This window comes from Rhinolophus ferrumequinum, chromosome 3 (genome assembly GCF_004115265.2).
Source record: "Rhinolophus ferrumequinum isolate MPI-CBG mRhiFer1 chromosome 3, mRhiFer1_v1.p, whole genome shotgun sequence".
Lineage (NCBI taxonomy): Eukaryota > Metazoa > Chordata > Mammalia > Chiroptera > Rhinolophidae > Rhinolophus > Rhinolophus ferrumequinum.
This window is the reverse complement of record NC_046286.1, coordinates 99,902,589-99,930,033: the sequence shown is the minus strand read 5'-3', so window position 1 is coordinate 99,930,033 and position 27,445 is coordinate 99,902,589. Positions and strand designations below refer to the sequence as shown.

The 27,445-nt window shown below is 39.3% G+C and overlaps 1 protein-coding gene across 4 annotated transcripts in view; it reads left to right on the top strand.

The window, feature by feature from the left end:
- SERAC1 (serine active site containing 1) overlaps window positions 1-27,445 on the top strand; it is a 52,117-nt gene that overhangs the window by 7,023 nt on the left and 17,649 nt on the right. For all 4 annotated transcript variants that reach the window (XM_033097945.1, XM_033097951.1, XM_033097926.1 and 1 more), the window contains 9 exons: window positions 3,040-3,131; window positions 5,730-5,766; window positions 7,837-7,973; window positions 9,186-9,275; window positions 10,347-10,478; window positions 12,267-12,388; window positions 13,402-13,530; window positions 24,521-24,634; window positions 26,946-27,108. In XM_033097945.1, the coding sequence (XP_032953836.1) occupies window positions 3,041-3,131; window positions 5,730-5,766; window positions 7,837-7,973; window positions 9,186-9,275; window positions 10,347-10,478; window positions 12,267-12,388; window positions 13,402-13,530; window positions 24,521-24,634; window positions 26,946-27,108 (1,015 nt within the window). In that variant the 5' untranslated portion in view covers window position 3,040. The remainder of the gene's footprint in view (window positions 1-3,039; window positions 3,132-5,729; window positions 5,767-7,836; window positions 7,974-9,185; window positions 9,276-10,346; window positions 10,479-12,266; window positions 12,389-13,401; window positions 13,531-24,520; window positions 24,635-26,945; window positions 27,109-27,445) is intronic.

Here is a 27,445-nt window from a genome sequence, read left to right as displayed (position 1 = left end):
AAAGAGTAGAAATTGGAACTCTTAATTCTGTGCCACGTATGGTTGTGGGGTTTGAATTCACATTATCTTCAGAATGCTGGGAACCCAAGTTGAAAAATCCATAAATTTGTAATACTTGTTTCACTTTGGCCGAGAAGATTTGAAACTATGCTGTAGCCCAGAGCACATAGGACTCCCACAGGAAATACTTCCACCGGAGCTGAGCTCTCAAAGATTACAAAGCATATAAGCAATCCGTGAAGGGTAGCAGGCCTAATTATTAGAAATAGTGGTTCAACAGACAGACAGACTTTAAGTATGTTTAAGGTATAAAGGAATATTATAAACTGCAGGAAAGCCTGTTAGCTAAAGGAACCAATAATTATTGCTTACAAGTCTAAGGTTTGAATATGGGGTCTGTAGGGTCAATGATAGGCTACTTAGTCTGGGATGGCCTCACGTGCCTACTGGCTGTTGGTTGGTGCTGGTGGCTGGGCTAATGGGTGTATCGGGCAGCATTTTTCTTGTCATCCAGCAGACTGAGCTGGGTATTTTCACATGGCGATGGTCACAGGATTCCCAAGGACAGCAGAGACAATCCTCCGTGTGCAGGTGCTTCTCAGGTCTCTTTGCATCCTGTTTCTATTGTCTTTTTCTTTCTTTTTTTAAGTTTATTGGGGTGACAATTGTTAGTCAAGTTACATAGATTTCAGGTGTACAATTCTGTAATACATCATCTACATATATCACATTGTGTGTTCACCACCCAGAGTCAGTTCTCTTTCCATCACCATATTTGATCCCCTTTACCCTCATCTATCACTCCGTCCCCCCTTACCCTCTGGTAACCATTAAACTATTGTCTGTGTCTATGAGTTTTTGGTGTTTCTATTGTCTTGACGGCCAAAGTCAGTTGTAAGGCCAGTACAGAGTCAGTCTGCAGGGGTCTGCCAGAGAACAGGAAACTAGGAAAGTGAGTAACTTATGGCCATTGTTTTTACAATCTGCTGTGCTTTAAGACAAAAAACAATAGCCTGTAAAAAGAGCAGGCGAGTGTGAAAGTGAGCTGATGTGAAATTTTAGAAATCAGAAAAGTCATTGAAATACTCAGTGGATTGAATGGCAGGCTAACTACAGCTAGCCTCAAAATTTCTAAGAGACTCTAGTAGTTTATTGTGTGATATCTTTGCTCATTATAAATAACTTTCACTTTAGTACCTAGTCTGCTATTTGCGTTTTTGTGTTTTGTTTTTTTAAAGGGCCTCTCCCTGTTTGAATGTTAAGCCCTTCATACCTGGATGTCTCTCGGCTTGTAGATAAGGGGGCAGAAGTTGAGGGAGATCAACTTTCTAAGGGAAATAAGAGACAAGACCATTTGAGAGGGATGGAGGTATGGCAGGAGGCTTGGCAAAGTATGTGGATTGCTTCGAGTAGTCCTTGTGGGGATGAGAAGAGAACTGATTGGGGACAGCAAACATCATTGAGAGCCCACTCCCAGTTTGTCTTTCCCCGCCCCCATATTGGCTGTCCAAGTGCAGAAATGGAGAGGGCACATCTGACAGGTTAGGATTGCAGGGTGGTAGACAGAGGAGGGTCCTAGGGAGGGGAGGGAGCAGGCAGAGAGGGTGGAGTGAGGCACCATGAAGTGGAGGCTGGACAGGAGGGAAGTACAGCCACAGGCAGGCTGCTCCTTCTGGAAACGCCAGGGCTGGAAGGTTTGTTGAGGCCAGGGAGCAGGGGAACTGGAAGTAATCAGACTCAGAGTTGAAAGTTATAATTTATCTGGAGAAAGCTGCAAGGGCCTGGGATGTCATCTGAGGAAATCCAGAAAGCAGTAAGATGAAAGGGACATTTCCAGTATACCCCGATTTTATACCTAGGACTCCGTGGGGAGGAGCCTGCTGCGGGAAGGTACATGTAGGTTAGCGCTGAACTTCCTTTGGCCAGAGAAGTACAGTAAAGAATATTTGTATGATGTCTTACACTTGACTGCTTTATAGTAGGAGTGAGGATTGAAAGAAGCAGTGGTTATTTTTGGCTCTGCATTTGTGTTTTAGTCAGGTTTTCATACAGTAACTGAAATACAAAGCTATACCCAAACTCAAAGTAGTTCTCATTGCAGTCTTTTTTTCATTTTCACCATTATCCTTAATGTCTCATAGAGAAGTAGCAGCAACCCATTAAGCAAGTGAGAAGATAAGAAACAATGACCTTTAAAACGGTGACCTTTACACGTTTACCCGTTGCCTAAACTAGTTTGCTTAGTCATCAGTTGATCTACTGGAATTCCAAGAAAAAAATTTAAAAACTTTGTGTTATCTCTAATGTATTTCTTACAAATGTACACCAAGTAATTTCCCACTAATCTCTATAAAGCTGCTAGAAGTGTTTTATATGTTGAATCAAAGGACCACTTGTCACATGAGTCCCTCAAGAAACTGAAAAAAATACCTCACCCAAAGAGAACCTGATATGATTCTAGAATAGTAAGTTGTTCTAGGAACCATTGCATCATTTTAGATCATCTTTACTCAGCTGATGAAATGGATCGGCAGTTCTCCTTTGATGGGATGCCAACAGTGAACACATTTCAGAGATTTTAAACAATGTTGGATACTGTTCTGAAGCAGCTAGAAAAAGCTAGCTACTTCCATGGGTTCTAAGTATATCTTCCTTCCAGAACTGCTTTTCATTTCTGTAGGGCCTTTTGTCATCAGAGGTAAATATAAATATCTATGTGCGTATAGACTTTTAAAAAGACATTCACATTTTTAAATTCCTAGATTGATAGTGTGATTAATTATCTGTGTTTTCCAACTAATTGTTCACAATTGGACACAGTTTGAAGAAGAATAATCAAAGTACTAGCAAAATAGTCTCTTGAGTCAGCTTTAAGTTTTTAAGGGAGAAATATTTTTTAATCGAAAAGTTTTCTTCCTGGTCTGGAAAAATATCTAACTGTGGGCAGTCCACTGTGATTGTGACATGTTCTTACGATTGAAAGGAATGTTTTTAATTAGACACTGAATTAAATTTGTTTTAATTGTTCTAAATACGCAGAATGTCCCTGGCTGCTTATTGTGTCATGTGTTGCAGAAGACTAGGAACCTCAACTCCTCCGCCAAAAAGCAACACATACTGGAAAGATATCAGTGAGTACAGTTTAAACAATAATATTTTCTTGGAGAAACAGTGACCTGTTTCCAAGTTCATAGGGTGGTCCACAAACATTTATTTAACCCATGACAAATCTCAGATTTGTGTATGTCTTTTCTATACTAATGGTCCACCCCAAATTTGTAGGCCCAGAGCCATGCATAACTGCTTTTTCTTGGGGATCTTTTCCTTCCCCTATGCTTCCTGTCAGATTCATGTTCTTCCTTCTGAACTCAGTTTAAGTATCATGGCATTCTTATTCAGCGGCTATTTATTATGCTCCTGCAAAACAAGGTACCAGGCATGTATTAAGTTCTGGGAATTCAGTGGTAAGCCAGGAGGGTGTTGTGCTTGCTTTGCGGGAGCTTAGGATCTGGCACTTGTCTAACTGTCTTTATTTGTAAAATCAGAAGATTGGCCTAGGTCATCTTTCATTCATTTGACAAATATTTATGTATCATCTGCTATGTGCCAAGTATTGTCCCAGGCACTGAGGATTCAGTACAGGCATGCCTCAGAGATACTGCCGGCTCCGTGCCAGACTACTACAATAAAGCAAATATTGCAATAAAGCGAGTCCCGAAGTTTTTGGTTTCCCAGTACATATAAAAGTTATGTTTATGCTACACTGTAGTCTATTCAGTGTGCAGTATTATGTTAGTGTCTAAAAAAATAATGTATATGCCTTAATTAAAAAATATTGTTACTAAAAGATGCTAACCATTACCTGAGGCTTCAGCAAGTTGTCACCTTTTTTCCGGTGGAGGGTCTTAATTGTCAATTTATTAAAAAACACAATAAAGTGAAGTGCAATAAAATGAGGTATGCCTGTATTGAATAACAGAGTCTCTGTTCTTATGGAGCTTCCTTTTGACCTTTACAATAGACCTATTTTTACAATAGATCTTTTTCATCTAGAAAATTTTATGATTCTGTATTTTAAGTATAAAAAGAGGAGTGGGGACAAAGAAAGGAGTTTTTTTTCTTTCATTTCTAGCAAGACAAATTCCAAAGAGTGATGAGTTGACTTTATGGTAGGAGAAAAGGCTGTGAGACTGTGTTCTGTTGCCAGGATCCTGTGAAAAAGAAACATTCTAGTATAAAGTAATGGTGGTAGCTGCAGAGAGGGAAATAAACTGCCTGTCGCGGGGCCTGCAGAGGGAGAGCGGGGGCAAGGAAGTCCAGGCAGCCATCTCGGAATGAAACGCGTCCCAGAGGAGTTGCACAGTCAGGCAGCTGTGTGTCACAGGGTCTCATCTCGTCCCTGCAGACCTCCTGGAACTGCCCTCTTCCCTGCTCGGGAACCAGTAGGCCCTAGAGTTGGGGAGGAATGTTCATCTCCTTGCCTGATGCGTAGCAAAGTCGATCGGGGCAAGTTCCTTATTCCTCGTTAGGGAGGAGACCTGTGTTCTTGGCAGCATAAGGAGACGCTCTGAACTAAGGGCTACCTCTATGCAGCCAACAAATTATAGGTAACAGATTTTTTGTGGGCTGGCTGCAGTACCTACCTAACCATCGTGGGAAATACATCAGTTGAGATTGTGTTCAGTGCATGTTAACAGAAACTTGACTGCCATGGCTTAAATTCGTAAGGTTTTCGTTTTTCTTATTACATGATAGGAAGTCAAGGCAGAGACAGTTTAGGGTAGGAATTGCAGTTTAGCAGTCCTCTCGTCTTCCTGCTCCATTCTCGTCACTGTCCTCATGGTCACAGGTGGCTGCTGAATCCCTGGACATCAAGAAAGCAGAAAAGCCAAAAGCCATCTCATGAGACTTTGTCTTTTTATTTGGGAGGGATCCCTCCCTGTCTGACTTCCATCGAAATCTGATTGGCTACAACTGTGTTGTACAGCCAGCCCTCCTGGCAGGGGAGTCTGGGGATTAGATAGCAATCAGGTTGTGTTAGTAAGGATTAAGGGGCTCTGTGTACCGGGTAGGCAACTGGCTATGTCTGTCGCTAGGAGTTTCTTTAAATACTAAAAAATGTGTTTTCTAAGCTCTGAACAAAAAAATTACAAATAAGCATGTAGAATGTAACCTATATTTAAGAAGGGGATATCTACATATGGTACTTAGCCACCAAAAGTAATTATAACAGAATTACTTTGGGAAGAGTCCTTTTGTGTCCCCACTTGACAAACAATCCCTCAAGATAGTCTTAGTAGTGGTAGGAAGAATTATCCTCATTCCTTTATTTAATTGGTTGTGAACTAAAAGAGTCAGGACAACAGTTAGCTCCCTGGACGTCACACTCAGTGGAAGCATTGTAGGCCTACCAGCAGGAAGTAGGGTCTCTGCGGATTTGGAGGGGGATGGCAGAACAAGAAGGGGAGCAATTGGAGAATGAGCATGAAAAGAGAACGAGCAGCATGAAATATATAGGTTCTGTTTTTGTGCCCAGTGCTTGTTGGTTCATTTGTTTGTATCTGGGGATAGGAAGCCATGTGTTGATAGCAACTGATTATATTTATGTAAAAATACCAATAACTTCTGATGAGATTATGCATGATGTAGATAGAGACTTACAGTGTTGCCTGTTTCCTATCATGGTTTTAAAATGAAATTCTTCACATTGACTTTTTTTCTTTTTGAAGGAAATATAATAAAGTTTACTGGATCCCTTATTTTAGGGTAAGTGTCAACTATGGAATACTAATTGGTTTCATTATACTACTATTTGAAATCCCAGTGGACGTGATTTACGGGTCGTATGGGTTAGTGAAAAGGGTATAGATTTTGCAATTAGGCAGATTCATCACTAGTTAATCACTAGTTCTACACCGCAGTGTTGTATTGATCCAGTTACTTTATCTTCTGAGTATTGTTTTCTCTTGGGTCCAAGTGCATGATGGGGATTCTACCCACCTGCCCACCTGGCACTGTCGCTCCGAGGAGAGCAGCTGACACGTACAGAGCAGGGACGCACTAAGTATCTTTCACTTGCCTAAAATCCCGGTAGGTTCTCAAGTGGGTGAAGAAGGTAAAGATTGACTATAGTCAAAATTATTTTTGCAAATCCTTTAAATCACCATAAAGCTCTTATGAAAGGAAATTGAGGGTGACTTAGAAAACCAGGAGACACCTCCCATCTCATGCTGTTTCATAGGCGCATGCTTAATGAATGAAGGGACTCTCTAAAAACCTCTTTTTCATTTTTTTCTTTCCTTTTGTTTTTAAGAGGGGGATATATATGTTAAATGAATGTCTAATACTACTCTAGTGTTTTTGTTAATAATACTCTTTTTCACTAGTATAAATATAAAATCAACTCTTAGATGCTAAAATGATACAACAGTATTTGGCATTTTACCCAAATACAGACATTTCTCCATGATATTGTACGGTAAGGCAAAAAATATACTTAGATGATTTCTCCCTTTGACTTATTCCAGGCAAAAGATAAATGAGTATTCTTCTCTGTGAAGCAGTTTCTTTGTTTATATCACAATTATACTCAGGAATAGAGTGGAAATTAAATCACACAATTTCTAGTAAAGAATTTTGTCTTTCATGGAAAGGATGATAAAAATACTGAATACATTTGCTTTTTTTGGCTGCTCAGATAGATTCCCAAGAGAGAAGAAGATTCTTTAGAGCCTTCTCTCCTTATTCCTCCTCTGGGCCGCCCACTGTCTGGCCTTTTTGTCTAACCTGCTTTTGTTTTAGGAGGAAGTTCAGGAGAAGGTTTAGTGTAATATTTCTAAGCTCTGAATCTAGACAGAAGCTCTCAATGCAGCCTTTGTGTCTGGATTTGGGAATGTGCAGGTCAGTCTGATTAGGCAAAAAAACCCTTCTTTTGGGGGTACACAATAAACAGCATTGTACGTGTATGTAACATTTAAAAATGGGTATTAAGTATAACTCTTAGGAGAAACTTTCATTCGCTGGTAATGGGAGTACAAATCGGCTAATCTTTTTGAAAAAACAGCATTACCTAGTGAAGGTGAATGTGCTGTAAGAAAGTCTGTAATTCGACTACTAGATATGTCCCCTAGAAGAACATAAAGATGTGTGCAGTGGGGATGTATGAGATGTGTTAACAGTATTGTTTGTGATAGACTCACACTAGAAATTCTGTAAATACCCATCTCTGGTAGAATGGGTTAATAAATTGTGGTATATTCATACAATGGATGAATCACAACCATATGAAAATATCAATGCATGACCCCAGATACATGTAATGATGAGGATGAATCTCACAGGGCTGAACAAAAGCATCCACACAGTGTGATTCCATTCCTATGACATTCACAGGCAGACAACACTAAGCTCTGTCGTTTAAGGATGTATGTGTAGATGGTGAACTACAAAGAAAAGCAAGGATATTATTATAAGTCAGAATAATCATTCGCTGTAGAGACGAGAGAGTGGTCAGGAGCAGGGCTTCTGGGGTAACTGTTAAAGTTCTGTGTTTTGCCTGGATGTGATAATGTAGCTGTTATTATTTGTTAAACTGAAATGTGTATGTACCTTTATACATGTATTTTGCATGTATATATATATATATATATACAAATATAGTGATACATATATATGTATATATATACACACATATATATGTGTATATATATATATATACACATTACTGTATATTGTTTCCCAATATAAAAGTTCACTATAAAAAACTTAATAAAAGAATGGCTCTTGGGCTACATTTAGATCATATATTTATGATGGATTTTTTTTGTTTCTTTTAAGAGGTTCATTATTTCTTACATATGAGATCTGGGCTCTGAAAAAGTCTTTGACATTGGATACTCAAGTTGTAGAAAAAGAAAAAATGAAGTCATATATATATGTGCACACAGTTTCTTTAGATAAAAGAGAAAATCATGGTAAGTTTATGGTAACGTAACCCCATTTTTGTGAAAAATGGAAGCTAGTTATTGAATTTTAAAGGTCATTATTTAAAACAGTATTCATAAGATAGGTTCAGCTAACTCTAAGATAATCACCAAACAGTGTGAGAACCAAGTTCCTAAAGAGTTCATTGAAGACCAAATTGGGGACTTCACATTTAACTCAAGTTTGCAGCTGTCCTATAACTAAATGAAGTGAAGGCTAGCCAGGCGTTGTAGTCTGAATTTGGAGTTCCATGCCGTAGTGGGGACGGTCCGTTCGGAGGTTGGCCTTCCATTTGGCAAGCATAAAAACGTGATTTTGTTGCTTAGCTCAGAGATAGTTCTGATTTCAGGGATTTTTTTTCACGCACACTAAATTCACGAGATGGATTAATAAATATGAATACCAACTTACTTATTTACAAAGGGAAAAACAAAATCTGTTATAAAGGCTGGAGAACCTGTCTTTTCTAGTCAGAACATTCCTCTTGTCCGTAGTTAGGTCACGTGGAAGGAAACCTAATGAGTAATCAGACGATTGCTTGGTGAACGTGAGATTTTAGAGCAGAGGAGTATCTTTTCACTAGGACAGGGGCAGTCTGGTGAGTCGCACCCCTGACTTCCAGCTATCTGTCTGGAACTTGTCAGTCAGAATAACTGTGATCCCTGAGTGGGGCAGGTCCCACTGCTCCCCATCTACGAGCTGTGTATGTCACCACTCTGTCCTGTTCATGTTTATTGTGATTTCACCTTCCTATATTTCAACATGCTTTGATGCTGTTAACAATTTCAATTACACAGATAATTTTTATAGCTTATAATTTACCTGTATTATAGTGAAGCTTAATCTCAGTAAGCTACTCATATCTCCAGATTTTAGTTTGAGAAGGGCTATTTTTAAGGGACATTTTCTTGAATGTAGCTAATCCTATGTTGTATATGAGGATTTTTGTTAGCTTTGGTTAGTATTTTTGTTTTGTTTTTTACTTTTTCCCTGACTTAGAAAGCGGTCTTTTATTTTGGGATCTAGAGCTCTGTATTCCCATAATGGTTTTAGTTGCTTTGTAATGCCAATAAAAACATGCTATTTTATATTTTCTTCTTGAAAAAACTTGGAGTTTAGTTTAGATTTCTCTTTGAAGTATTGTAACTTAGCATTCAGAGTACATACTTGGTTTTATTTAAATTTGTAATCAATCACTTTAGGAATCACCTACCAGGCGAGAAAAGAGCTTCACAAAGCGGTAAGAAAAGTATTGGCAATATCAGCCAGGATATTACGGGGTCCGTTTGCTGGTAAGTGTCGACTATTTAACTGGGAATCCTTATCAGTAATCTGAAAGTTATTCGATGGTCTACCTGAGATTTTTTCCTTTTACATTACTAACATTTATTATAGTTATGGAAAATGGAGAAACATTTTCTTGGGCTGTATTTAATTTTAAGGGCTAACTGCCGTGGACAGTTTCCCTCCTTCCATCTTTGTGGATGTATTGTTAGATATTTGTAAATCAGTATTGAGACTAAATGTATCCTCTTCAAAATTTAAAATTTGTCAGAAAAATCTCTCCCATGCTTTCTCATAATGAGAATATCACATCAAAAATGTAGATTCCACAACCAGGCAACTCCACAGGGTGGAGCTAACTGTAAAAGAGCTAATCAGATCGCTTTAAAAAGTTGACTTCATGAAAAAGAAAAGGTGGGAAAGCTTTCTAGAATTAAGAGAGACTAAAGAGATTTAATCAAATCCTGGTTTTAAAACACAGCTCTAAAGATATTTTGGGGACAGTTGGAGAAATTTGACTATGGAGTTAGACTGGATTTTAGATGATTTAGGAAGAGTTTTGTGTTAGTGTTTTTGGGTATTACGGCATTGTGATCATATAGGAGAATACAGGCTTATTCTTAGGAGATGCAGGATGAACTAGGAATGTCATTATATCTGCAACTTCCTTTCATGTGGTTTGGAAAAAAATACACGTGCATATAAGATTAAGCAAATATGGCAGAACAAGTTATTACATCTACCTGTGGTAGGCATTTGGATCTTAATGTATTATTCTTTTAATTCTTCCCTATGTTTTATGTTTTTTATAACAAAGTATTTTAGGGAAAAAGCAAAAAAACAACAGCCACATTGTAAAAGCAACATAGTATATAAAACAAAGCATATAGATAATACGCATGATACATGTAAATATGACAGAATTGAGAATAAACATCAGTTATTATCAATACCTGGAATTAGATTTAACTCTATTACAGATTTGAAATATTTATAAATTACCACATTAAATGAGAGGATAAGAGTGTTGCTTCTAACTGTTCACATTGTTGGTGGTGTCCTGTTTTTCCTTTTTGCAGACAATTTCACTACATTTGACATAGAGGATCATGAGTGTGCCGTGTGGCTCCTGCTAAAGAAGAGTAAGTCGGACGACAGAGCCGCCCGACTGCAGGCTGTGCAGGAAATGGTGGAGGCCCATCACTGGCATGGTAATGAGACCGTCTGAATGCATGGCCCATTTCCGATCTGAAAGGGAAGGGAGGAAGATTAAGGAAGGGAAATAATTCAGGCAATCTTAAAATACGTTAAAAATATTTCCAGAAATTAAAAAAAAAACTCAAGTGAAAACCTGCTGACCTGATAACCAGATGTGTTTGGTAAGAACAACGTCAAACCTGAGGTAGATATATTTGTGTAACTTTGTACCGGAACAGAGTTTTCTTGATTCGAGAAACTCTTGAGAGAAACTCTTGATTTTGATAGTTATGGCCTAATGTTGTGTTTGCATTTTCTTTGCTTCCTATTTAATGAAATATATGGTAATTGCTTGCTGCACCATACAATTATATTTGCTTTCACTTGACAGTCTACCTGGTTCTAATACTAATAGTTAGTCACCTGTATCTAATTTGTGTGCATATTATCATTTTAAGGGGTATTTAAAGAATTTAAGTGTATTTAACTCTCACAAGTTTTGCACTAAAAATATAATACGTGAGCAAGAACTCAGATTCCTGTTTCTAGTGTGGTGACTAACGTACACTTTGTTAATAGAGTCATCTTATAAAAATGGGTAAACAACTAGAAAATAATAGTGTTTTCAAAGAAAAGTTTAATCTCAGAATAAGATCTCTGCCTCCACACAAGTTAATTAGTTGATTAGTTGATTGATGGCCATAATTATAATAATTTATAATGTAAATATAAACTTATTTAATGTTAGTGGAGACTTAGAATAAAAATATTTTTCAAAATCTGCTTCTCAGGACTCCATTTCAGACTTAACTGTGTCAGCAAAATCAGGGTTGGAGCCCTGGCGTGTATATTTTGAGACGTTTCCCACTTGATCCTGGAGAACTTACCCACGTTATGAACTGCCATTGTTAAAAAGAATTGTGCTTCAATGGTTAGAATTTTGCTTTGATACATGTCTTCGTCCATTTGGACCACTATAACAAAATACCACAGATTAGGTAGCTTACAGACAACAGAAATTCGTTTCTCACAGTTGTGGAGGCTGGAAGTCCAAGGTCAGTGTGCCAGCAGATTTGGTGTCTGGTGAGGACCTGCTTCCTTATTCATAGCTGGCCATCTTTTCTTTGTGTCTTCACGTGGCAGAAGAGACACAGGATCTCTGGAAGGGTCTCTTTTATAAGGGCATTAATCCCATTCATGAGGGCTCTGCCATCATGACCTAATCGCCTCCCAAAAGCCCTTCCTCCAAATACCATGACATTGGGGCTTAGGTTTCAACATATGGATTTGAGGGAAACACAAACTTTCAGTCTGTAGCAATGCATAAGAATGGAGTGGTTAAATCATAAAGGCTAAGACAAAGGACCACCATCTGGAACCTCAGACTATTCATGGACATCATGGGATGTCAAAGCATCATACTGTTACCAGGGCACAGTAGACCTAAATGCAACCTCGGGTTTTTAGAGTAGTGTTCAAAACAGCTTTCGAGCGCTGGAGTTATTTTACAAAAGGAAAAGTTAACTTGGTCCTGACCTATCCGTTTTCACATTTGAGTTTCATTTTTTCAAAAATGTTAGTTAGACCCTAATACACCCAGATAAATGTTGAGAATTGTGAGATTAAATATGGAAATGATGGATATTTAGCTTATTGAAGTTGTGGTTGTGAAAAAACACTTGGGAAATTTTGAATTACAAACTTGTAATTTAAAAATTAGAGAGTTTTCAAATAGTTTGTTCATTTAGTCCTTGAAACAACTCTAAGCTAATTTGGGTGCTAACAGTATACTTTTACAATAGATTACCAGTTTAGGACAATTGCTCAAGCCTATGATCTGAGGACTCTTATTGGTTTGGCACGAAGCAAAGAGAGTGATCCTCGCTTTTTTCTCCCACCGCCTCCTTTACCACCTTTAAAAGAAGTAAGTAAATGAAGTAATCCAGTGAATGAAAAATAGTTTAACACAGTCTTCACTTTGGGTGCAAAATAAATGTTCAAAAAGTTGTTTGTTGGCTACTTTTCACTAGCAGGTAAATTATATAAACCTGAACTTGTAATTTCCATGCAGAGGATTCTTGATTCCTCAGGAGATGCTGATTCACTTGTACTGTTTCCCCTTTTTGGGGGACTGGGAGTCTCGTACACCTGAGGGTAACTTCATAGCATATCAGCATCCATAAATTGGTCCCTTGTTCTAAGGTTGCTATTAGATCCAGTTTTTCTCAACTTCAATACTATTGACATTTTGGGCCAAATAATTCTTTGATGTTGGAAGCGGTTCTGTGCATTGCAGGGTATTTTACCAGCGTCCCTGGCCTCTACTCACTAGATGCCAGTGTCAGCCGCAAGTTGTGACTACCAGAAACGTCTCCAGATATTTCTAAATGTTTCCTAGGGTGCGAAAGAGTAGCGGGAGAACCACTACATATAGTTATTAATGTATTAATACATATAGATATCAGTTGTTAACCACTAATATAGGTATTTGAGCATGTGCTTGAGTATCTTGCCTAGAGCAGAAAATGAAAATCTGAAAAGTTGCTATCAGTTTTTGAAAAATAGAAAAATGAATATACTGGATGTAAGTTGTTAGGGATAATGAGATAGGAATGAGTTCTGGATTTCCAAAGCCAGCTTTAGTTAGAAAAAGTATAATAATTTTGAGTCAAGATGTGAGGTAGCCAAGATGGGGTGAAAATCTAGAGCTCTGCTTTGCAATAGGTCTTTTAGATTGAGGTAGCAGACACCCAAGCATAGAATCCAAAATTAAATTATATTCTGTTAACCTGGGTGGGTGACTGTTTTTGAGACTAACAGCATGAACTTACCTGGGGTTTTTTTGTTTAGTTTTTTTGTCTTTGATTCTTTGGGTACTTTTTGTTGTGCTCTGTTGTTGAGCTTAATTTTGAAGAATCTCTTTTCCTTTTATTTCAGGATTCTTCCATCGAAGAAGAGCTCAGACACTTGCTGGCTTCTTTACCTCAAACGGAGCTGGATGAGTGTATCCAGTATTTTACATCTTTGGCTCTGAGTGAAAGCAGCCAGAGTCTAGCAGCTCAGAAGGTTAGCTCATCTGTTCATTCAGTAAATAATTTTGAGTGCCCACTCTTTCTAAGATATTGCGCCAGGGGCCAGCGCTTAGAACCTTAGAAGGGTGACTCCTGGTTGTATGGCCTGTGCTAGGCTGAGTGTTCGGGATAATGGGGAGAGAGGTAAATAAACAAAGTCACAGAGTGTGTGAGAGAGATACATGTTGCTCCAAGAGCTCTTCACGCTGCTTAAGAGGTCACTTAAGGCTTTGCCGGAGGTAACTCTGAGGCTGCATCTTGAAGAATGAATAGATGGTTATTTAGAATATCACCTGTATGCTGCGATGCCCAAATCGATAGCTCTAGCCCTATGTGCTAACCTAAGCTCTAGATTTGAATAGCCAGCCTCCCACTTGACATCTCTACTTGGATGTATAAAAGGCATCCCAGAATTAACCTGGGGAACCTGCCCTCCTTCCACAGAGCTCTTCCTCTGTTAGTCTTTTATGTCTCAGTAAATGGCATAACATCCACCTAATGGCTTAAGCAAAAGCTAGGAGTTCTTCTTGATTCCTTTCTTCCATCTCCAATAATCAGCAGGTCCTGTGAGCTGTCTTTAAAATATACCTTGAATCTATTTATTTGTCTCTCGGCCATCATCATCTTTTTCAGGGTGCTGTTCTTTCATCTTGGCTTCTGTTCTTTCATTTAAAAAATAATTTTAAAGTCTCTTTCAGAGTCTTTTATTGTTTCAGTTTATTAGGGTGTTAATTCCTGTTTGTGATGACATTGACTGCCCTTTATGTTAGGTTGTGGATTAACGCAGGTTATACAGGTTATAGTGCTATGAGCTTATCTTTGGCTGGACCAATCGTTTTCTACAGGAGCCCCATGCACCCAAGAGTCTAAATTTGTCCCTACAGAGCAATTTTTGTGTTTGCTTCTGTTGGATACTGCAGGAGTTCACTGTTACAGGACTAGTTTTTCATATAATTCCTTAGTTTGGAATTTCTGTAGCACATAGGGAGTGTAAATTCAGATACATCAGTAGATAGCATAGTGATTTCTCCCCCAAAGCCCTAAGCAGAAACAGACTTTCTTGTTGCTTTCATGGGCTTGTGGGCAGAGTTTTCCTAGACCCTCTTATAGAAAGGACCCTTCCAGGGCCCTGCCTTTATATGAGGATCTCAGATCTAGCTCCCACAGAGCTTTGGGCCTGTTCACTAGATGTAAATAATTGGCATAAAACACCCCGATACATAGCAGAAAGCTTAGCCATGTCCTGGGTGTGACAACCTAAACAGACTCCAACTCCGGCCCACCCGAGGGCGGTTACTGAATTCTAGTGTTCTCTTGGTATCATTTCAGCAAGTTTTTTTATCTTCATAAAATGTCTCATGTTTCTTGGAGAAATCAAAACAAGTTAGAATCATTATTACTATAACCACTCATAACTTACTTCGTGAGGGCAAAGTATTTCATCAATAAAATAAATCATAGTATTCTATATTCTTTTACCAACGGAGTCGTCTTTTTTTCATTTCCCTCTTTATGAGAAATTAAGGACACCCAGGAGCTGTGGCTTCTCTAGTATACCCTACATAATTTCGCCTTTGGGCCATGTCTTGGAATTGTTCCAGTGATTTCACTGTTTTCTTTTTGGTGCTCAGAACGCCAGTCCTGCCACTGGAGCTCTTTCTTAAAAGGCTGACTTCTTTATCCCTTTTCATTCTGTTCCCGAGGCGGCTGTGAAAGTGCCTTTCTTATTTGACAGTAAGATGTCCCTGGCTCTCCTTGACACTTCCTGCTAAAACATGAATTGGCTATTCCTCCAAGGACACCTGGTTCCTCTTAGTGGAGAATAGTATGTCCAAAATCCAGGCACGTGGGGTACATACAGTTGTAATTCATGTGAAGGTAGAGCAGGTGGGTCCCGGGTGCCCAGCTACCTAGTAACAGAGCAGAACCATGACCTTTTCTTACAAGGCCTTAAATTCATGATGCTATTTCCAATTCAACTAGGTTTTTTTTTTTTAAATAACAGCTTTATTGAGATATAATTTACATTCCATAAAATTCACCCTTTAAAAATATATATCAGGTTTTAGTATATTTACAGAGTTGTGCAGCCATCACCACTATCTAATTCGAGAACATTTTCATCCCTCCAGAAAGAAAACTGCACCCATTAGCAGTCACTCTCCATCTCCTCCCCCCCCCCCCGTCCCTGGCACTAATCTGCTCCCTCTCTATGTGGATTTGCCTATTCTGGACATTTCATATAAGTGGTGTCATGCACTGTGTTACCTTTTGTGTCTAACTTACATTTAGTGTAATGTTTTCAAGGTTCATGTTGTATCATGTATCAGGACGTGATTGCTTCTTATGGCCAATAATATCCCATCATGTGGATGGACCACATTGTGTTTGTCCGTTCATCGGTTGATGGATATTTGGGTTGTTTCCACCTTTTGGCTCTTATGAATAATGCTGCTGTGGACATCTGTGTACAAGTGTTTGTGTGGACGTAGGTTTTTAATTTGGACGTATACCTAGGAGTGGAATTCCTGGGTCATATGGTGACTCTGTTTAACTTTTTGAGGAACTGTTTGTTTCCACGTTTTGTGGACAACCATTTTCCATAGCAGCTGCACCATTTTACATTCCCACTAACATTGTATGAGGATTTCCATTTCTCCACATCCTCGCCAACACTTGTTATCACTCATCATCCCACTGTGTGTGAAGTGGTATCTTCATTCTGGTTTTGGTTTGCATTTCCCTAGTGATTAGTAATGTTGAGCATCTTTATGTGCTTATTGGCCATTTATATATCTTCTTTGGAGAAATATCTATTCAAATCCTTTGCCCAAGGTCACTTGTCCTTTTATTGTTGAGTTGTAAGAATTCTTCATACATTTTTGGATACAAATCCCTTATCAGATATATTATTTGCAAATATTTTTCTCATATTGTGGATTTTTTCACTTTTCTGATAGTGTATTTTGCAGTGCAAACATTTTTAATTTTGATGAAGTTCAGTTTATGCATTTTTTTCTTTTGGTGTGGTATCCAAGAGACCATGGGTGTCTCATTCTGAGTAATTTCTTACCTAATCTGTATCCTTCCCTTTTATGTTCTCAGGCTCCCCTTTTCATCTGGGAGCTAGGGAACACAGATAGCCTTAATTTCAGCACATGCTGTCTAACTTCTGATAGTTCCACGTGGCCAGGACCAGGCTATTTATGGACAGGGCAGTGGGCACAGTCGTAGTGGGGACAGAATGCCTCATTGCTCTCCACCTGCGTCTCCCACGGCTGTCACTACCTCCTCTCCTTCCCATGCCAGAGCCCCGGGTACCTGGCCTGATGTTCTTCTTTTTCAGCACAAAGATTTTCTTCTCCTCATTACTATTTAGTTAACAGCCCTCTACCTTCTGTACTGTTCTATCTCCTTCTACAGCATTTCCTTACTCTTGCTAAGTAAAGAGAGAGAATGTGGGTTAGTACATGGTGCCACTGCTCTGTCTACCTAGAAGTCACGACCTCAGTCAGCAGCTCAAAGAGTTGCACAGTTTAAACTGACTGTGTATGTGTTCGTAACTAACGTGTGTGTGTGTGTGTGTGTGTGTGTTAACATTTACCACCTTGGAGAGGCTGTGGGTCTCCTGCCGTTTTCCCCAACCCTCCTCCCTCACCCATCTCAACTCATTTTAAACCAGATCTTTCCCTAAACAAAGGGATGTCTGCAAAAGTAATTCATGTGACCTTTTAATTGTGTTGTCTTGACACAGTTCCAGTTCAGTATATTGAAAAATCATAGATCACACTGGAAATGGTGAAACTGATGCTTAATCAGAACATTTCCGTTCTACTTGGGCAGATCACATGCATACAAGATTTATCCTTTACGTCAAAATTTCAAAAATAATTTGTTTTTGGTACTTGGTAAAAACAAAGAAACAATGAATGTTTTGTGTTTAATGAAGTACCTTTTATTTACCACTTGGAAAGTGCTACTTTCACCTTGATTTGAGTCCCTATTCTCTGAACACTTTTTTTTTAAACAAGAAGTAGCACATCTTTAATTAATTTAATATTTAAGTAAATATTTAATATCAGTTCTGAGGTCCCATCTCATCAGACCAACAAGCAACTCCAGTCAATTATTCATATCCACCCCCCAACCCCTCCACTCCAGTTTAGTCAGGCTCCCTGGATTGTTTACATGCCAGAAATTTGGGGGTGAAGGGATAGGAGGGGTGTCCATCTTGTTTTTCAAGATCTGTCCATATTATGACAAATCTGCCTGGTGATAGTCCCCAAGCGCCCTTCGAGTGACAATATGCTGTTTCTGGACAAAGCTCCTTCCCTGTAGAGGCCAGTGTGAGCCTCGGCAGAGCCTGCACGGCTCTGGGTTTAGAAGAGTTTCTTCACTTTTATAGACCGCGAACCCCTAAAACCTATGAACTCATTTCTGGATGCATAAAATATGGTACATAGGATTACAGAGGAAACCAATGATACTGAAATACCCAAGTAAAAAACAACTGTCACAGAATTAGTATATGTACTTCTTATTAATGCATTAAATAACAAGGAAATTTCAAACAGCAAAGTTGAAGTTTATTTAAAAGTATTTTAACTCTTTATTTTGAAATAATTCTTGACTTAAAGAATTGCAAAAATATACATTCACTAAGACTCACCAATTATTATTTTATCCCATTTGTTTTATCATCCCCCATTTACTCCCATTCTCTCTACAGACATATTTTTAAATGTCTATTCACATACATTTACTATTGTCCTTCCTGAACCATTTGAGCGTTAGATGCAGAGATGATGCTCCATTACCTCAAAAACACTTAGGCATGTATTTCCTGCCAACAAGGACATTCTCTGACATAACCACAGGACAGTTACAAACTCAGAAAATCAGCACTGGTAGAATACTGTTAGCTAAGGTAGACTCCACATTTGAATTTGCCAGTTGTCCCAGTAATTCCTTCATGCAGTTTTGTTGTTGTTTTGTGAATCTGATTCAGGATCTGGTCTAGGATTGAACATGGCATTTGCTGCTCATGTCTATTTCGTCTCCTTTTATCTGGAAAAATGCTCCGGTGTTTGTCTTCACTTCATTGACATTTTTGAAGAGGACGAAGTAGTGGCTTATATAGAATGCCCTCAGTTTAGTTTGTCTCACTTGTCCTCATGATTACTTCAGGTTATACATTTACCACAGAAATGCAAGACAGGTGATTTTGTGTTTTCCTCAGTACATCACATCCAGAAGCTCATAATGACAGTTGGTTCCCTTATTGTTGCTGTTAACTTGCCAGGTTTCTCTGCTTTAATGTTAATATATGTTTTATTTGAAATGAATATAGGGTCTGTGGGGAGAGGAGGTATTTTGAGACTCTTAGACTATCCTGTTTCCCTTTAAACTTGCAGACAATGCTCTTAGTATCCTTTGAATTAATCTTGCCTGAATAATAGTTATTGTTGGATGGTTGCAAAATGGTGATTTCCGCTACCCCCAACTTGATCATTTTCTCTTTACGTACCAGTTAGTCAATCTCCTGTAAGGAAAAGCTTTTTCTCCTCCTTCCACCCCTCCCTCGTTCTGTCCTGATCACAGATCCATGGGCTCAGGATTACTGTTTTAGTCACTAGATTGTAATCTGTTACTATTATTATTCATATTCATGCTCAGAGTGTCTCAGATTTGGCCATGGGAACCCCTTCCGGTTGGCTTCCTCGTCTTGGAAATGTCTCCATTATTTTTTGAGCACTTCCTTATTTTGTGGTGTTAGAAAATATCCCCATTCTAAACTTACCCTGCTTGGCCGTGGAATCAGCTGATTCTTCAGAAGCCCTGGTTCCTTCTAGGGCTAATGGTTTTTAGAAACTAAGCTCTGGGGCGGAACCAGCTCACTGATACTGGTGTTGCTTTCAGACCCTTTCAGTGAACAGAGTTGGGGAGAGTGCCTGTTTCATATGGTTCAATTAATTCAGTGTGTGAATTGTACTTTTTAAAGTCATATCAGTGTGAATGCTGTTGTTACTTAGCTGAATAAGGTTATAAACTGAGGACTCGTCTGTCCATATATGGATCTCAAATAATTGCAGCTAGGGGACAGCGGACGGCAGTGTTGATTCTGCGTCACCCGTATGAGAATGCGTAGTTGGTGTTTGAAGGAACAATGAGGTTACATATGTTATTTTCCAATAGCTGCAACAAATGAGATGTGATAGGAAAATATCTGCGCTTTCCCTTGCTGACAGCCTCACCCAGACTGCTACTTACTGTGGTTTATTGTCTGTGTTCGTAATTGAATACAGTTCAGAGTTACAGTTAGACGTTAGGAAAATAAAGATGTCATTTTTTCCATCCAAATTTACATTGATTCTGTCTACCCCAGACCCTTAGGGATGACTCTGGCTTAAAAACTCGTACTTTAAAATGAACAATGTTTTTAAGCCCAGTTAGTTTGCACAAATTGCAGAGTGCTAAGGTTGTGACTTTTTATAAAGAAACATCAGAGGTTAGCCCTTACGCATATTGAAATAAAGGGACCCACAATTAGAAGCAGAACTCCCTGTGCCCCCGCCCCTACTCATCCTGGCAGTGATCTGCCTTCCCTCCTTTTGTCCCTCTGTTTATCGGGAGAACCGGATGAGAGAGAAAGCACGGCTCGGTTTTACTGTCACGACTCTCACAACTGGGACCTTGGCAGCTGTCCAGTATCTGTCTGCCAACGAATTTGCTGATGGCAATTTGATGGGAAGTTGGGGGACAGGGAGGGGGTTCTTGGCCTTCCTCCGTCCTAGATGTTACAGCAAGATGGCTCTTTAGGACCCAGGTTTCAGTCTTGTTGTTACCATCTGGATACTTCGAATCAGTGAGCGTGTCCCCTGTTTGAACCTCTTAGAGGACCCCAGGTGCCTGTGCCCTCGAGCCTAAGGAAGCAACCAGGGATGCAGAGGTTAGGCATTTTGGATTGTGATTTCCTTTTGATGTAATGTAAACTGCTGGAGTCAAGAAACCTGGCTGTGTACACTGAAATGATTTGCCATCACAAAGCTTTTGTGGTCTTGCCTTAAGGACAATCCAGCTAAAATCTTGCAATTCTTGTATTACCATCTTCCCCTGTAATTTCCCAGTGTCTGTCTGGAATCAGCTTAGCCATGAGGGTCTGGAATCTTTGGAACAAGACACTTCTGACAGCGATCTGCATGAGTACAGTAGTGTGTTGTGACTGAGAGAAAGACGCCAGCGGACAGTGTTTAAGGGTGGGAGAGTTCTTTAAAGCCAGAGGATTTGGAAACCTGCAGAGGTGCTGACACAAAACGGGACTGTGCAGCTTGCTTCCGATGGGGGGGGCAGGCCTCCTGGGTGCTGCAAGTGCCCCGGGATGTTGACCTGTGCAGTCAAGGATTCCCTGTTGGAATGAACTCACATTGTCATCTGCAAACTTCATGCACCCCCCTTCTCCTGACTTTGGTTGTGGGTAAATCTGCTCATTAAGTGTCAGTAACAAACACAAAGCAAACCCAGCTCATTTGGAGGTGTTTCTAAGAGAATAGATTGTTATTTTCAGTAGCACCTCTTAGCGGGGCTTGATTTCAACTCACCGGAGTCTTTCTTTACCACCTTCTCATGGTCCCTTCCCGCTCCCTATGCTCCAGCCACACTGGCCTTTTCTCTCCATTCCTTGAAGTTGCTAAGTGTGTGTCTGCTTGTGTTCCCTTTGCCTGGAATGCTGTGCCACCAGCTTGTCACATGGCTGCCGCCGCCTTATCCTTCAGATCCCAGCTTGTCAGCTCCTCAGAGGGACTTTCCTCTTGATCTCAAATGTTTCCTGTATTTATTGCCCTTTATAGCTTCCATCCCATTCTGTAATTACAGAGGGTGCCAAAAAATGTATACACATTTTAAGAAAGGAAAAAACTATTAAAATTGTAATAATATATACCGATAACAAAAGATGAATACAAGTCACGTTTGACTTCTGCAGTTACAAGAGGGGCTCAAAGGGGTTCCCATCAGCGTCCAGATGCTTCTGATGACGGCGAATGACTGCTTGAGCAACGTTGACCAAAGTGTCCACTTGTGTACATTTTTTTGGCACACCCGGTGTTTTACATATTTATTTTTCGCTAGTTTATTTAGCTCTCTTATTCTCTTCCAGTAGTCTGTAACTTCCCCAGTACCAGATACAGAGCCTCATACACAGTATACTCTGAATAAATATTTATTGAATAATGAATGGATGGATTGTGACGTGGCTGAAGAGCTAAGTTGTGCACAGACTTGTATGTACGTCAGTAACAATGGCATATTTCTCATACGTGTCAAAGTATTTTTGTATGACAAAGACACAAATAGAGGCAACTCTAAGGCTTATGTTTAACTGGAGTGTGGACTGTAGGGTAAGAAAACATCCCGTTAGTAGTAGTAAATCATTTGGCTGTTACAAACTTGTTGAAATGCATTTGAAACATACCATGTTAACTTGTGTTAACTCGTGATAATGTTGTGTCTCAATTTGAGTGTCATAATGAAGTCACGCATAAAATGGTCTGCTGCACGCCTGCAGTTACGATATGACATGGATGGAGATTCTGTAGTGACTTCGTTGACATTTCCTCTTGTGAGCTTTATTATTCTTCTTGCCTCTTCATTTTTGTCCTTCACCTTTTATTGTTTTTAACATTGTCACTCTCCACCTTTTCCTACAGATTTTATTAATCCTTAAGAAACTGTTTTTTCGTTTCCCTTAGGGAATTTGATATGTAACATTTCTTAAATCTTTATGAATTTATTTAACCTTCTATATCTTAATCCAGTGATAAAGCAGCAGTAACCTGTGTATATTTATTTTCATGTTAGGAGTTAGAATATAGTCCATACGACCACATCATGAGTTTATACCTTTTTATTCATTCCTTTTTGCTTGTGCTTCTTCCTGCCACACAAGTGCCAGTTCATAAATAATGTACAGGTTTTGCCAGCAGTAAGAATGGAATTGGACCTGCTCTCTTACCTCCCGCGTAAGAAATGGTCAAGAAAAACGAAAACCCTAGATCATCGTTCTCTTCCTTCTCCCCGTTTTATCCCTGGAGCACTTAGAATAGACAGCGGTCAGCTGATTTGAGGGTGTGGGACAGAGAGAAGGATTTTGGGGAGGCAGGCTGTGGTGCTGCATCTTTGTGCAAACTTCCCCTCCCCCACAGCCCGCCAGTCCCCTTTTTACCCTTCCTTGTCCCCGTGAGAGGAGGGAGCGACGCCCTGTGATCAGCCCATTTCCAGCCCTCCACTTAAATTAGTGTAAGTCTTGGAGCTCCCGCATGTTTAAAGTTGGAAAAGCAGAATATTACATCAGAATTCCAGGCAGAGGGAACACAAGTAGATACACACTTAGCAACTTCAAGGAATGGAGAGAAAAAGCCAGTGTGGCTGGAGCCAAGTGAGCGAGCATAAGGGAAGGAGGAGCGGAAAGGGACCGTCAGAAGGTGGTGAAGAAGCGGACTCGAGTGAGTCGAAGCCAGTGCCTGCTAAGAGAGTTAGAGCAGCCAGTTTGAACATTTACTGGGTTTCCTGAACCATAGACCCTATAAAGTAACTCAACATGCAGAAACTTAGGCATTATATTTCCTGTAAGAAACTGGGCTTTACATATACATTTTCGAAAGACGTTACCTTGTACTTGACCTCTTTTGCCGGCAGCTGGCTTGTGTGCACAGTTATGACCCCTTATGCAAATACGAAGCACTTCAAAAGGAGATACAGTAGTAAGTCTTCTTTTATCCCTTCTACCTCCCCTACCCGAACACACACACACACACACACACACACACACACACACACACACAGAGTTATGCAGGCTCTTTTATAGAAATGAGCTCTACATATCTTGGAGATTGATATATATCAATATATGAAGAGACTCAAAATGTTTTATACTCACACAGCAGTCACTGTGTAGCGCTCCCATCATTTATTTAGGTGGCCTCCATTGATGGACATTAGGTGGTTTCAGTCTCTTGTTCTTACAGACAACGCTGCAGGGAATAAACCTGTACACTTCGTCTGTGTGATACACGTTGAAGGGCATGGGCACTTGTCGTTTTGACCTTGTCACTAAGTGGTCCTCCATAGAGGAAGCCCCATTGGTACCAGCAGCAGCAGCGTGATGAGGAGGCCTGTTTCCTCACCCATCTCCTAGATGCACAATGTCCTCAGTGCACTCTCGCCCGCATGCCTCTCAGGAATGATGTTGGATGGACAGCATTCCATGTATTTTAGAGGCATTGTATTTATTTTCCTAAGAACTTTCTGTTACGACTGTTGCTCGTTTTTCCATAGCATTGTTGGTTTTTTCTCACTGATTTGTAGATGATTTCATATTAGTGATGTTAGTTAGCCCTTAATCTGTGGTAAGGGTTGACATTTTTTTTCCCCAGTTTATTCTTATAATATGTTTTATTATCTATTAGGACTAGTCCCCACTACTCTTCTGTTCCATCATTTTCCTAATTCTTCTAGTTTATTCTTCCATATGAACTTGAATTTCAATTTGAGAAGAATTAAAAATTCTGTGATCATTGTCTGCATTGCCTTTATTTTAATTTTTTCAATAATGCTTTTCTCTATATAATCTAAATAATGATAGACTTTAAGTAGATTCTGCTAGCATGATATGACACTGAAACATTATGATCAACCCCAGGCTTTTCTTGCATGTTAAAGATTGTGTGTTAGGACTTTGTACTTTTAGATAAGAGGACACAGAGGAAAGAATTAAAGACTCAAAGATTGCTCTCTTCTAGAAATAATTCCATGTTTTCTATTCTAGTAAGCAACAGTTTGCATAACTAAAAGTTCCCTTTAAGTTTCCATAATGTTTAGAGTCCTACATATTAGTTCTTTCTAATACTGTATATAGTACAGAGATATTTTTGTCCAACAAAAATTATTAGTCTCTTTTTTAGTAAAAGTTTTAATTATCTTACTTCCAGGGTGGCTTATGGTGTTTTGGAGGAAATGGACTTCCTTATGCTGAGAGCTTTGGAGAAGTTCCTTCAGCTACAGTGGAAATGTTCTGTTTAGAAGCTTTAGTAAAACATTCTGAGGTAACTTAACATTTTCAAAATATGGTTTATTTTTATCGCATTGAAAAAGTTACACATTTTCTTTCAAGGGAAATTATCCTCATTTATTACAAAAGAAAAAAAGCTGTTTGCTTGTTTTTAAATTTCTGCTTTTCTTCCATTTAATTGTTCAAATTGATCATTATTTAGCACAAATACATAAATTTCATTTTTGCTAAGTATTTCTAAAATGGATTTAATTGCAACCCATTGTCTAAATCTGACATTTACCTTTGAGTTATGCTATCTTCAACTACCTTTCTCAAATCATTTATACAAATAATATTATCAGGTAGTTAATTTCCATTAAAATATTTGCCAAAGATGTGGTAAGATAGAAGAAAAGAAATATTTAAATGACCAAATTTTAACCATACCATATATCAATGATTTTTAAACTTCTTGGTATTATGGCAAGTTTTCTATCATGATCATAGTTTGATTTTAAAAAGAAAAAGGTAACAGACTTTGTGGTGCTCAAGCATTAGTGCATAAAAATCATTCAGGAAGCACATTAAAAATGTGCATTTCCTGCTCACCTTCAGCGGTTTTAATGCCCTGGACGTGGGTGGTGTGCAGGAATTGTGTTTGTGGCAGGCGTCCCTGATGAGGCGGCTGCCAGTGGTCATGCCACAGCGTGACAGACATCATCCTACAGATGTAAACTCTCCAGTTCAATTTGGGAACCATTAGACGTGGCTCAAAAGCTTGGTGCTTTCTGGTCATCTTAGTTCCCACCTGTGGAATTAGGAATTGGGCACAAAGCAGTTAGTCTTTAGTGTTGGACAACAGAAGGGAATGTGAATTTGTGATTTAATGACTAGTTGCTGAAACAGTAGATGCATCTTCAGTAGAAAGTCCAGTGCATGGAATATAATAGTTACTTTTCCGGAAACCTCTCAAGTTACTACTTATCTCAGCTGATGTATGAGCTCTGACAGTTAAGTTTGCAAACTAGTTGCAACGATGTTGCTAACTTTGTTTGATATCAGAGGGATTATTCATCCGAGGGAATTTGTACCAACTGGACAGTTAACAAAGTTTACTATTTGGAAGTGCTGAAGAGGCTGCATGAACAAGTTAGACAACCTGAACTTTTCACCAACAATTCATGGCTCTTGCATCACGACAATGCACCAGCTCACAGGGCAGTGTCTGTGAGGGAGTTTTTAGCCAGTAAACAAATAACTGTGTTGGAACACCCTCCCTGCTCACCTGATCTGGTCCCCATTGGCTTCTTTCTTTACGAAGATAACAGAAATATTGAAAGGAAGACATTTTGATGACATTCAGGACATCAAGGGTAATATGATGACAGCTCTGATGGCCATTCCAGAAAAAGAGTTCCAAAATTGCTTTAAAGGGTGGACTAGGCACTGACGTTGGTGCACAGCTTCCCAAGGGGAGTATTTCAAAGATGACTTTAGTGCTATTCAGCAATGAGGGATGTGGCACTTGTACTAGGATGAGTTCGTGAACTTAATAGTCAGACCTCATATGTCTAAAACGCATACTTTTAAATACATGTAAAATGGGATAAGATTTAATAAAAATTCAGAGAATGATAATTGTTGCACATACGTGACATGGTGTCATGTTAGTGAGTAAAACTAGTGGTAGGAGGAGGCAAGACCACGCTGGTGACCTTGGCCAACTGTAATTACTTGTGGGTCAATTCTGTCACCTAACCTTAGGACATATATTTCCTTTGGCTTCTTTTTATCTCTTTTCTCCATTAAAAATTCATATCCCATTTTCTTTTTACTTGATCTTTCTCTTTAAAGAATTTTCCGCCTCCCAAGTTTAGGCCAGCCCCATACCTGTGGGCTGTGTGAGGCAGATGTTGCTTACCTCTGTGTGGGAGTTCCTGTTTGCAGAAGCACAGTCTGCCACTCCCACGGGGTATTTCCTGTTACCAGGTGGCAGGTTTCTCAAGGATAGAGAGCCATTTTGAGGTAATTTTAAGTCCATCAAAGTACCACTTAAATTGAAACAATTCTGTAATAATGACATTGTCAATTTATATCTGACCAAGAGCTAAACAGAATAACTTTAAGAATAAAAATTTCAGAAGTCTTGGTGAGATATGACTTATTTTTTTCAGTGATTTTGAAGCACTTCCCATGTAACTCGGGGTTTGTGTATGTATTGAAATCAGCTGAGAGTTTTGGGTGGTCTCTCTGGGTCTCTGTCCTTGAGCAGGAGCCACTTAGCTGCCCCATCATCATGCTGTGTTACCTGGTTAGTGAATTTGTACAACATAAAGTGAGTTTTCATTAATTTATTGTGCTAGATACCCACACACTGTGATAAAATTGAAGCAAATGGAGGCTTGCAACTACTTCAGAGGCTGTACCAACTTTACAAGGACTGTCCTAAAGTCCTGAGAAGTGTAATGCGTGTCGTTGGAAATATGGCTTTAAATGAACACCTTCATTCTACTATAGTTCGCTCAGGTAACAACTTTACATGTTGAGTATTTTGGATCCAGTCCTTTGTTCTCCTACCTCCACCCATTCATGACATTCATTTTTCAGTAGACTGAAGAGTTTGCTTAAAGTTAGTTATGGATCCTTAGGGCGTGTCATTTCAGTCGAGGCAGGTAATTGCTTGAGATGTGTGGGTCATCCGCACCCAAGATAATCAGTGTGTGGACAGCCACAGGGCAGCAGTGTTTGCCGGGGACCATCTCATTGGTGATGTCTTTGATACAAATGATTATTAGAGACCAAGATCTGGGTGCTTCGTGTGCTTATTGGTCCTGGGGTGTCTTTGTGCTTGGCCCTTCCAATG